The sequence below is a fragment of the Delphinus delphis genome, chromosome 1 (genome assembly GCF_949987515.2).
Source record: "Delphinus delphis chromosome 1, mDelDel1.2, whole genome shotgun sequence".
NCBI classification, from domain to species: Eukaryota; Metazoa; Chordata; class Mammalia; order Artiodactyla; family Delphinidae; genus Delphinus; species Delphinus delphis.
In genome coordinates, this window is record NC_082683.1 from 39,791,819 (window position 1) to 39,803,890 (window position 12,072).

Consider the following 12,072-nt stretch of genomic DNA (forward strand, 5'->3'; position numbering starts at 1 on the left):
GAAGGAAGGAAGGAAGGAAGAAAGAAAGAAGGAAAGGCACAGACTCTGAAACTGGACTAGCTGAAGAAAGAAAGAAAGAAAGGCACAGACTCTGAAACTGGACTAGCTGAAGAAAGAAAGAAAGAAAGGCACAGACTCTGAAACTGGACTAGCTGTGTGGTCTTAAGCTCTTGGTTCCTCAGTTTCCTCTTCAGTTACGAAGAAAATAATAATAATAACTACCATGTGAGTTATTGTGAGGATCTCAGTGAGTTAATGTTAGCAAAGTGTCTGGCACATAGGAGGTCTGTTGTTTACTCATTGCTCTTATTTGGTTTGGTTGAAGGTGTGAGGGTGGGAGGATGTTGAGAGAGAAGCGGGAGAGGTAAGTGGGGACTTGTTCGTCCTGCTGAAGAATATAAAGGGCACAGGAGAGCCATTGCAAGGTTAGGGTCAGATCTGGGCTTTGGAGAGTTTCCCCTGGCTACAGCATGGAATGTGGTTTGGAGGGAAGTTATAATAATGGACAGATGTCCCGAAGGGTGACAAGGTGGCAATAGGGGCACAGACCTAGCAAAGTGCCAGCAAACATAAAAGAGGCCTGCAGTCAGGAGGCAGGGTCTGACATGGTGGTGACCTGCAGGGGCTCTGCAGTGACCAAAGCCCAGAGAGTCACGGGGAAGCCACTGATGGAGGGGAAGCCGTGTGGATAGATGATGACACTGATGACAAGACTATTTGTCTACCACCCCCAGGAGCATCAATAATCTTGGCTTAAATCACACAATCTTGGGGAAAGGTGACACCAAAATGACTGAGATTAAGTTTCTGGCCCCTGGCAGAATGGTGCCTCAAAATGGAAACTGAGTTCAGTTTTAGAAAAGTAAGGAAAGTCATATTTCCAGTACCTCTGAGTTTGGGGGATTGAGGCTTGCATCCGCTGTGCAAATCTGTTTTCTCTCCAGCCTGCGAGCTCCAGGAGGGCAAGGACAGCTCTACATTTTTACGATGATTTTGTCAGTGCCTAGCTCAGCACTGGGGCCTGGAAAGTCCTCAATAGATATATGAGAAAGGAATGAATAAAATATGCACCAGTGATGGGTTGACCTGTAATTACACTGGCTCTGTTTTGCAGACAGGGAAACAAAGTGAGGGTGAGACACTTGCTGAGTGTCTCACAGGGGCCTGGCTGGGATTCAGGTCCAGTTCTACTGGCTTCAGAGTGGTGCCCTTTCCACAAAGCCAAGATGGAAAGAGCCAGGAGTCTATTTGCATGTGATGTGCAGGATGATTTGCATATATGCTCACATGATTTTTCTCTAGAGAGTTCTGTATAAGGTTTACTGTTGCTGTTTCCGGCTAATAGGCAGAATACAGTGCAATGGGAAGAGCCCAGGCTTGAAGCAAGACAGTCGGCTGGGGTCTCTGCTGGGCTCAGAATGTGGGTCACGTGGCAGGAGCCACTCTAGACCCCACCCTGACCGTGTACCAGGCCCCTGTCTGCCCTCAGCTGAGCCCAAGGGCCCCGAATTATGGAATCACAGGCAGTCTCGCCCTGAAGAGACTGAAGTTCACAGAATCTAAGTTCTTACCCTCTTATCCCCAACTCTGCCCATTTCACAAATGAAAGGACAAGTTTGGGGAAGCAAAAGGCCCCGTGACAACCCCTTAGGGATCCGGTTTCAGGCATCTGTGAGGCTGTATGGGAGAGAGGGGGAAGGGGAAGATGGAGAACAGGTGAGGGAGAGAGGAAAACAGAGTTGGGGAGGGGAGGGAGAAAGGGGCATCGGTCACCACCTCACTGTGGGAAATGCTAGGTTGCGCTGGGTCCTGGTGTCCTGGTGGTTGTGAGTGTGTGTGTGTGTATTCCCCCCCTCCTCTCCCTGCCCGCACAGGACACCCCGGAAGAGTGAGCTCCCAGAGGGAGGGCCTGGTGGGCCCCTTGGCACATTGAGCAGGGCTCCCTGAATCCTCACAGCAGCTCCTGGAGGACCACGTTGCTGCCGCATTTTATAGGCAGAGAAACAGGCTGCGAGAGTTGAGGACTTGCCGAGCGAGGGTCCCCAGAGCGGAGGTGAAGTGGTAGGATTCCGACTCAGGGCTGCTCAAGTCTAAAGCCTCAGCGATGCACACGCCCCTGCTGTCTCCTGAGGGTGGCACACCTTCCACGGTCGTGTGGCATATGCATGGGCTTAACCGATTCATTTATGAACGGTCTGAAGGGGCAGGCGCTCTGCAGGTGGGACTTTTCAGTGAGCCATGCGCCAACAACTCCAGAAAGCGTCAGCGCAAGAATATTCACTCAACCGGAGGTCGGAGATCTGACGTGCAGTCCCGGCCGAACTTCTGACGTGCTCCGTGGTCTCCCACGTGGGTAAACGAGGAGGGTTTAGCTAACGGCTCTCTTGGGAAGGAGGCCAGGAAGGCAGGGCACGTGGTACAGGAGTCACATGCCTGGGTTTGGGTTCCCAGTAAGGATAAGAGGAACCATCCTGGGCACCTGCGGATGCTCCATGAACGCTACTTCCTCCCCTGCGAATAACACTTCTTCAGTGCTTACTGCATTCCAAGTACCATCTTAAGTATTTTATGGTTATTAACTCATTTAATCTCCACAACAACCCTATGAGGCAGGATCTCTATTATTATTCTCCTTTTGAGATAAGGGGACTGAGGCAAGGAGAGGTTACAGGACATCCCCAAGGTCATCCTGTACCAAGTGGGGGAGCCGGGCTTCAAATCCAGGTGGTGTAGCCCCAGAGACAACAGCTCACACACACTCTGCTACAGAGCCACGTGGGAGTGACCTTGACCTCCCACACCGTAGTTGGAAAACAAGGACAGTTTGGCCTCCCAGAGGCCAGGAGCGGGGTTGGGGGCAGTAGAGGGTGACTGACAAGCAGCCGTCTCCCCAACATGCAGAGCCTTGAGGAAGTCACAGCCCCCCCCCCCCCCACCGCCGAATGCCACCCCCGCCAGAGCCCTGCCACGACAGGACTTCACTCTACTCCCAGCAGCAGGTGCATCAGCAGCTCGGCCGTGAGAACCGAGGTCCCAGCCAGATGGGGATGACCAGGCCCCAAATGTTTGTCCTCCACTCAAGGTCACTGAGCCAGTTAATGGGGAAACAGAGTTAACAGAACCAAAGGTACCTCGTCAATCAATCTTCCAGGCCTTAGACCCACCCCCCTGCCCTCCCCAGAACAAGGTGGGCTGGGGAGGGGAATCCAGCTGAGGGCTGGGTCTAGGGAAGAAAGCCCTAGCTGAGCCCCACGGGGCCGTGGTCTGGGCTGTCGCCAGGGGGCTGGGAGGCCCTTGGGGAAGACCATGCCTCAGTTCCTCATTGGCGAAGTGGGGGAATCCTGCCTGTCTTGAGCTGCCTCAGGAAGGGTGAATTGTGTGTCTTAAGTGGCAGTTACAGAGATAGGGACAGAGGAAGACCAGGTCTGGGGAGATGGGTCCCGGCGTCACATCCGCCATGAATTAGCTGTGTGATCCTGGGTCAGCCACCTCTCTCCCCTGAGCCTCCCAGTCTCACATGTCAAATGTACTGGTTGTTGTGGGGTGGCCAGGACACTCTGCTCTTCCAGGCAGGAAGCTTGGCCCTCTAGTCCTTCTAGGCCCCCTCACTCCTCCAGCAAAAGAGCATGCACAGGCTTGGCAGACCCAGCCGCAAAGCCCCCTCCTCTCTTTACTGGTTCTGTGAACTGGAGGTTCCTCTTTCTGGACTCAGATTTAGCATCCGAGAGCCAAGACAGCGTTTGTTCCTCACAACAGCCCCATGAAATGAACAAGACAATGCGCATTTTACAGATGCGGAAAATGACACTCTGAGATCCAGCCCTGGGTCTCAAACAGCTAGGTTTAAAGGGAAAACGACGAATATAAATCAAATGCATAACAGATCAGGGCCAGAAAGATGACCACTGGGTAACCCACAAGGCGGGCACAAAGCAGCGGGCTGAAGGGAGTGGGCACAAAACCTCCCAGGCAGAGGGGCAGCAGGTGCAAAGGCCCAGTGGTGGGGAGAAGACTGTCCAGGGATTAAGTTGTGTGGAGCTGGGATATAATGAGGCCAAGGCCCCCTGGCAAGGGCCACACCATGGAGAATTGTGAGTGTCATGCCAAGGAGTTGGGAGTTGATCCTGAGAAGGTAGTGGGAAGGCATTAAAGCCTCTGTCAAGGAGCGAACATTGACTGAAAGCCTCAGTGATAGACAGCACTGAGTCTATCGATAAACTCAGCACCATCCAGGGTCAACAGAGGGAGCACCTGGGAGCTTCTCGACTTCTCGGTGCCTCGGGCCTCCTCTGTAAAATGGGATAGTGACCCTACCCTCTGTCTGCTGCCCACAGAGGGGGTGGGCACGGAAGTGTGGGCTCCCAGGGATGAAGTATTGATGGTAAGGCTACTGTCTTTTCACAAATAAGGACAAAAGAGTTGCATCTGATCAGCTGGGGAACAGGCTGCTGCCAAGTTTAGTAACTGACAGATGGCTGCCAGTAAAGAAGTTGGTCCAAGCAGGAGGGCCCTGCGAGAGGTTACTGCAAGGACAGTGCGGGGAAGAAGGAGGCTGGAAGTGAGAATGCCAAGGAGGCAGCTAAGGTGGCCGGAGCGGGGAGTTGAGACCCCCCAGCCATGCCTCTGAAGAGCTGCTTGTCTTTGGGCAATCACTTCCTCTCCCTGAAGCTCAGGCTCCGTGTCTGAAACCAAGAGGGAGGAAGTGGTGCCTAACCACAGCCTTGTAAGGAGACGAACAGGGAAAATAAGGCCCATATGTGTTTGCAGAGTGCCTTAGAGTTTACAAAGCAGATTACCTGCTTCATCTTCTCAGATCCCATGGGGAAGGGGGTGACATCTGTTGAGGGCCTGCTGTATGCCAGACACAGGACTGGGTGTTTGTTTACATTCATCTCATGCCAGTTTCATAACAGCCTTCCCAGATACATATTGATATAATAATTTATTTTACATTTGAGGAAACCGAACTGCTGGGAAGTGGCCGAGCCACTTGCAGAGCAATTGCATTCCACAGTTATACACCCTAGAAAAGTATCTGCACACGTGCACAAGGCCCACAAGGCGACACCTATGTATCACATTTGTGGGATACAAATAGGACACATTTGTATCAGCATTGTCTGTAAGAAAATACACTGTACACAACCTAATGGTCCATCTTCAGGAGAACGGATAGGTAAGTTGAGGTATAGACAGACATGGAATAGAATACATGATGAAAACAATTGAATGACAGCTATTCAAGTTCCAACACATACAGAATGATACCATTTTTATAAAGTTCAAAAACATGCAAAACTAAAACATACATTGTTCAGGAATGCTTACATGTGTAGTAAAACTATTAAGAAGGACAAATACAAAATTCAAGCTGATGGTTATTTGTATGAGGGGGAAGGAAAGACAGAGGATTTAAAAGGAATAGATAATATTCAGCTTCTTAAGCTGGTGGGAACTTGGGCATTCATTAAATTATTATTTATACACTATTGACTATATTTATATTGCTGACTAATTGAATATATATGTGTATATATATACATGCATGTATATGTACTGCTGACTATATATTTTATATGGATTAACTACTTAATAATAAATAAAAATTCAATTACAAACAGATACATTTGAGAAGAGAAATTACCTCTTATTTACCTCTGGTTGTCTGATATGAAGCATGCATTCCTTCTCATGGTTGGTACAGTATTTCAAAAGCTGTTTGTTAAGTGAATTATTGACTGAACGAACAGATAACTTTCAATTCTTACTTCCCCAGCCCACCACACTTCTGCCAATATATGATTTGACCTGGGACCAGAATTTTTATTGTTGGTGGTGGTGGTGGTGATGATGGGTGGAAGGAGACCAGATTTATTTTTTTGTAAACCACTGGAGACATGTAAAACAAAGCTAGGAAGTGCAGACGACTCTATGACTCCCAACCTCAATCTAGCACATACAGGAGAACTCTACCTATTCATCTGTCTATCCACCCATCCATCCATTCATTCATCCATTCTTCCATGCATACGTGTAGTCGATGAACATTTAGTGAAACAAATGCTAATGGAGATCAGGTGTAGCCTCTTGAGAAGTGAAGTAAATTCTCATCCAAGATAAGGACCCTGCATGTGACCATACTGTCCCAGAGGCCATCACAGTGCCCCAGATGGATGTGCGGGGGAGACACGGGATGCCCATGAGATCTTGCAACTTACCTTGACACACAAATGAAGAGGGTGTTTCCCCTGGGTGGATTCGTCCTGTGATGAATACCACCTTTTGCTCTGCCCCCTCCCAAAGGTTGTCTGTAAGATAAAATGGAAGTAGGTTACTAAGGAGGACAGCTGAGATGGGGAGTTGTTATGTATGTGTGTGGGAGGGGCAGGGAAAGGGTGCTTTACATTTATCTCTTAAATCATTGGGTTAAAACCACTAATTGTATTATGTCCCTGGTCACCCAATATTAAATAACTACATTTCTGTTCTTCTGCGCAATTGATCATATTAATGTTACAATCATCTGAAGAAGTCATAAGAGCAATGTCAAATCCCAGATCCACTGACCATGAAACTAGGCAAGTTATGTGTCCTTTTTGAGTTTCAATGTGTTAATCTATAAATGTGGATAGTTTCTTCATAGGGTTGCTGTCATAATTTAACAAGCTTACATATTGCCTAGTATGCAGTAAAAATTTAGTAACTGATGGAGTAAAATAGGTAGCTATTTATATTAGTAATAGTAGCAGCTGTCATTTAAATAGCACCTTTTGTGTCTGGCACATTATACACATTATTTATAATCCTTACAGAAACATGACAGTTAATACTTCTTTTACTGAGACAGAAACTGGGGCTCAGAGAGGTTATATAACTTGTTCAAGTTCTACCTACAGAGCTACATAGGGTAGAGCTGAGATTAGAATCCAAGTTCTGTTTGGCCTTGATGAAGTAAGAGGGACCAGATTACTCTCTCACCTTAAGCAACTAGAAGATTGGACAAAATATACAAGACAACTCTTTTCAGACATTGAACAAGACTAACTCATGAGCAAGACTAACTCATGAGAAAAGGAAAACTAATGAGGCATGCCTCATGACTGCCCTGGTTTTTTGCCTGGAGGCCCACCCCAGACCAAAGAGCAGAGAGAGGTATCCTCAACAGAGCATGGAAATCTCACTGAGACTGAAGTTCAGGGAGTCTGAACCAGGTGGTGGTTGTGGGGAAACTCTGTGTATTTCAGAGAAGAGGGAGCTCTGTAGAAAAGAGTTCCAGGAATCCATAAAGGGGTCCTCATGAGTCTTTGCTGGGTCCCAAGCTGTGCATATACAGGGTGAATCTCCATGATGTCATGAAAAAACGACCAGGGAGCTGTGAACTGCACATTCTCAGGGCTCACATAGGGCTAGGAATCATTTGAACTCCCACCTCCCAAGTGGAAGTCCACATTGATCATTCAGGGCATTTGGTAGAGAATCCAGAAGGGCCATGCCTTACTGGTGGGGCTAAACCACCCATGACTCACTCTAACAAAAATTTAAAATAAATCTCAGATGGATCAAGCTGAACAGCAACAACAACAAAATTGACTGCCTGCTATATAAAGTCCAACTGTCTTTAAAGGAAGACAACAAAATCCAGATATTCAACAATGTATAATTCACAATATTCATCATCCAGTAAAAGATATTAGACATACAAAGAAGTAGAAAATTATGGGCCAAAGTCAAAGCCCATGCTTTTGCTGCCTCTACGGAAGTCTCATTTGTATAATAAAGTTTAGCATTGTGCAAATATATTATTAGACAAAAGCAGTAACCAAGAGTGACATTCCTAGAAAGGAGGGGCAGGAAGAGGGTGCTTAGCCATGGGCAGAAGAAGGACTGATTGACACAGAACAGAACAATGACCTGAAGGAAATTCAGACATGAACACTGAGAGGCGTTCGATTAAAGGATCCCATCTACATTAGTGGACAATCTGGTTGGAGAGGGGAGGCAGAGATCTTAAACTGGCTTTCTGCTTCTGAAATGCTAGGACAGGTTATTTGAGAATGTGATTCATGACCCCAACAATTGATGCACCAAGTCAGAGACTAAAATTTAAAAAAAAAAAAAATTAACCCTATTATACCTGGATCTGAAAGCTTAGGACTTGCCTGGTCTATTGGGTGACCAGTTTTGAGGTCACTGCTTCCCTAATATTAGGTCCCTATAAGACAGCAAAACATATAATGAAGCCAAAATGCATACTTGAGAACTCACTCTGTTCTCGGTTCTGTGCTAAGCGCCTTTAGGAGCAAAGGGAGAGAGAGAAGGCTCACCTGCTCTTAAGAAGTTTATGGTTTAAAAGAGAAGTTAGATACCTGAACATCTCCTGGACTGAATACAAGCTCCTCAAGGAAGAAACTGTGACTTTCATGGTGTATGTTTAATGATTTTCCCAGGATTCTGTGTGGAAAGGTGGTCAGGAACTGGCTATTCAATTAATAAGTAAAGCATACTCATACAGATCCTGGTTTATAAAGAAATTTAGACACACACTATCTTATTTAATCTTCATCATGCCTCTGTGAGGTGGACAGTATCAACTCCATCTTACAGGTGAGGGAACTGAGGCTCACAGAAGGAGGGGACATGTCCAAGGTCATGCAGTAGCAGTGGCAGAGTCCCAGCCCAGTGCCCCATTCACTCCCCTGTCTGTCTCCTCCCGGATCCACTAAGAGCAGTATCAGATTCTACATCTACTGCGTTTCCATCTACAATGTACACAAGGGAGTTTGGTTTCATCCCTTATTGCTGGTGGGAGTTGAGCTACGTCTTAGTATGTATATTGCTTTTTCACTTAAAATACAAAAAACAAAATGTCACCAAGCCCTTTTAAAACACACTAACACTGACCCCATCTATCCCAGCAGCGTAGAAATGAAAAATGACATTACCAAGGTCTCGGTGAAGGCTATCTTCATGGATGTCTCCCCTGACCTGGTATCAACTCAATTGCATTCAGCATTTCTGCTGACCACAGGGAAATGCAAAATGGGCATTCTATTTGCACACTCATTTTACTGAGCCCCTGCGTCTTCATAAAATGATAACGTGGGGCTAATAAAAATCAAGCGTCTCAGGTGCTAATATAAGCAAATGTTGACGCAGGCAGGTAACAAATTGCTTTGTCATTTAGGAGGCCGTAAAAGAGCGTTATAATCATCTTTAGGCAAAATGCATGGGTCTCCTTTGCTTAGCTTTTCGCTTTCATTTGCAAAATCAGTTTAAGGTGATGTAGCAGCTCTGAGGTGGTGTGACATGGGACTTCCACTCCCACCCCAATCCGGTTACCAAATCCTCAGACTCGTGCCAAGCCAATTAAACATATTCTTGGTGGAGACAGCAGGGATGATGAAGGAAGTATGCTTTGAACAAAGCCAGGGTGGCAAAGAAGCTGAACAATGAGCCCAAGAGAAACACATAAGGGAGGGTAAAGCTGGAGGCCTTGGAGAGAGGCACACTCAGGGGTACAGGGCACCCTCAGGTAGAACCAGGACAGCCACAGTGGGCTCCCCAGTTAACAGAAGGTGTTTGCAGTCAAATGTATTTTGTGTAGCATCCCAACTCATACACACACACACACACACACACACACACACACACGAGCACTCCTTTGATAGAGGGATAATGTCCCTCTATCAGCCACCATTTCCTTATTCATAAAATATTTCTTGAGCACCAATTAGGTGGCCAGTCACTAGCTATTATTATCTTCATTTTACAGAAAACCAAAGCTAATAGACATGGTGACTTGCCCACAGCTAAAGGCTGGCAGAGCCAGAGTCCCCACCCAGGCGGTCTGACTCCACCTGTGTTCCTCCTCTACGCTTCTCTGCCTCTCGTGAAGGACAATGACATTATCCAGCTCCAATAGCAGCTAAGTAGTATTTATTCAGCACTTACTCCGTGCCAGGCACTTTACATGTATGATCATAATTTTCACAGCAACCCAATGAAAAACATCTACAATTCTCACCCCTATTTTTTAGGAAACTGAGTCCTGGCAAGGTTAAGTGACTTGTCTAAACCTGCATAAGTAGCAAATGTTGGGGGAGCCAGGATTAAACCTAGGTCTTTTTGAGTCTCAAATATATGCTCTTAACCACCGTGTCATATCACCTCTGGAGATTAAATGGGGTCCTTGTGGTGGTTTTAAAAAATATATCCACAAATTCTTCATTAATCTCCTCTTTTCAAGAGGTGAACTCCCTCCCTCCCCTTCAGCACGGGCTGGCCTCAGAGACTTGCCCTAACAAATAGATTGCTACAGAGGTGATGGTGCTTGGCTTTTGAGATTAGGCTATAAAAAGACAACGGCTTCCATCGTGGATGTACTTTCTCTCTCTCTCTCTCATCACTCACTCTGGCGGCCTTGACTTGTGGACACTCAGGCAGCCTGTGGAGAGGTCCCCCTGGTGAGGACTGTCCCACCCCCAGATGACTGCAGCCCTGGCCCACAGCTTACCACAACCTCATGAGAGAGCCTAGGTCAGAGTCAGCCAGCAAAGCTGCCCCCACATTCCTGACCCACCGATACAAAGAGGTAATAAACGTTTGTTGTTTTCAACATGCTGAATTCTAGTGTAATGTGTTAGGAGTAATAGACAACCAATTAATCCCACTGGCGATGGCGGCACTTCCCCTAGTTGATTGTAGAACTTAAGAAACTTTGCATCTCATCTATTGATGCTGAGCGTGAGCGAGGAGCAAAGCCACAACCTCGGCGTCAGGATGGAGGGAGAGCCTCCATCGATCTGGTCAACTGTCCGTGGACTGGACCCGTGGTTGGTGGAGGTACCAGCCAAGATGCCAAGAGGTCCCAGAGAGCACCAGCTGGGCCCTCTGAGGACAAAATTCTCCCACAAGTTCACACGGTCAGTTTTGTTGCCCTGTCTCTCCTGACAATAACTTGTCACAGGGAGTGAGGTATTCTGTGCAGGAAGAAGGGGTGGGGACCTGGGAGGGGAATATGGAATGTTATAATAGAAAGATTTTTTTTTTAACAGAGAAAACTTTTTCGTTTTCTTGACTGTATGATCCCCGAAGGCATCACGAAGTCGGGAGAATGCCCTCCTGTTGGTTTCCGTACGAGACCAGTTGCAGTCTTGCCTGTCATACGCCGGGGCCCGAACAGGTCCACCTGCTATAGCAAGATGGAGAAAAGGAAATCCTGGAAGAGACAACAGCACGCTCTGTCACCGGCCTCCCTGTGTTGGCACCATCCTTGCCAGCCCATCACCTGCCCAGCCACCAAAGAGGCCTTTCCAAAACGCACATGGGAGCACACCACTCGCTCTGCTTACGACCCATCGGCAGCGCTCTGCTGTCCTCCTCCGGGCAAGCCCAGCCTCCTGCATCGCCCCTGTCTCTGGTAGCTGGCGGCCCCCTCACTCCTCCAGCCCCTTCCACAGGCCCCAGCCTCAGCTACTCTCGGCAGCTCCGCAAGCACGAATGTTCTCCCCACACCTCCACACCTGGGTGCGTGCTGGTCTCTCTGGCTAGAATGCCAGCCCCCAGTTCCTCTGTCTGGCTTACTCCTACTTAGCCTTCTAGACTGCTCGGCTGTGCCTCCCCTGAGAGGGGAGGGAAGAAACGAATATTCATCCAGGACTGGTCCTAGGCCACCCCTGGTGTTCCTGTTATGTTGTATCTGATTTCATCAGCAGAACAATTCTGTAGTTTTCCCTACAAAATACATCACGTTAAAGGTAGTATGAGGAAATCACTCTGTTGCTGATACTGACAATAAAGAGGGAATAGGAGTTGCGAATTATATAAGAACGTGCTCTGGGTGCCGGATTTCTTGTACGTAATTTTATGAGAAAATATAGGTTTAGGAGGCATCGATAGAGCTTTCCTGAAGGCATTGGAGAACCAGTGAATGTATCTGGGTAGAGATGAGACTTGCGGAAAGCAAAAACACCCAGGGCCGGCTCAGCCCAGGAGACTGAGGGTGAATTCAATGAGAGAGGAGAGCTGGACGGGGGAGACTGGGCAGGACATTGGTGCCTGTGTTTCTTCTGC

The 12,072-nt window shown here is 47.6% G+C and overlaps 1 protein-coding gene across 1 annotated transcript in view; it reads right to left on the reverse strand.

The window, feature by feature from the left end:
• Positions 1-12,072, reverse strand: part of AGBL4 (AGBL carboxypeptidase 4) — a 1,259,489-nt gene that overhangs the window by 132,122 nt on the left and 1,115,295 nt on the right. Inside the window, exon 6 of the mRNA XM_069540446.1 lies at positions 6,219-6,308. Within this exon, the coding sequence (XP_069396547.1) occupies positions 6,219-6,308 (90 nt within the window). The remainder of the gene's footprint in view (positions 1-6,218; positions 6,309-12,072) is intronic.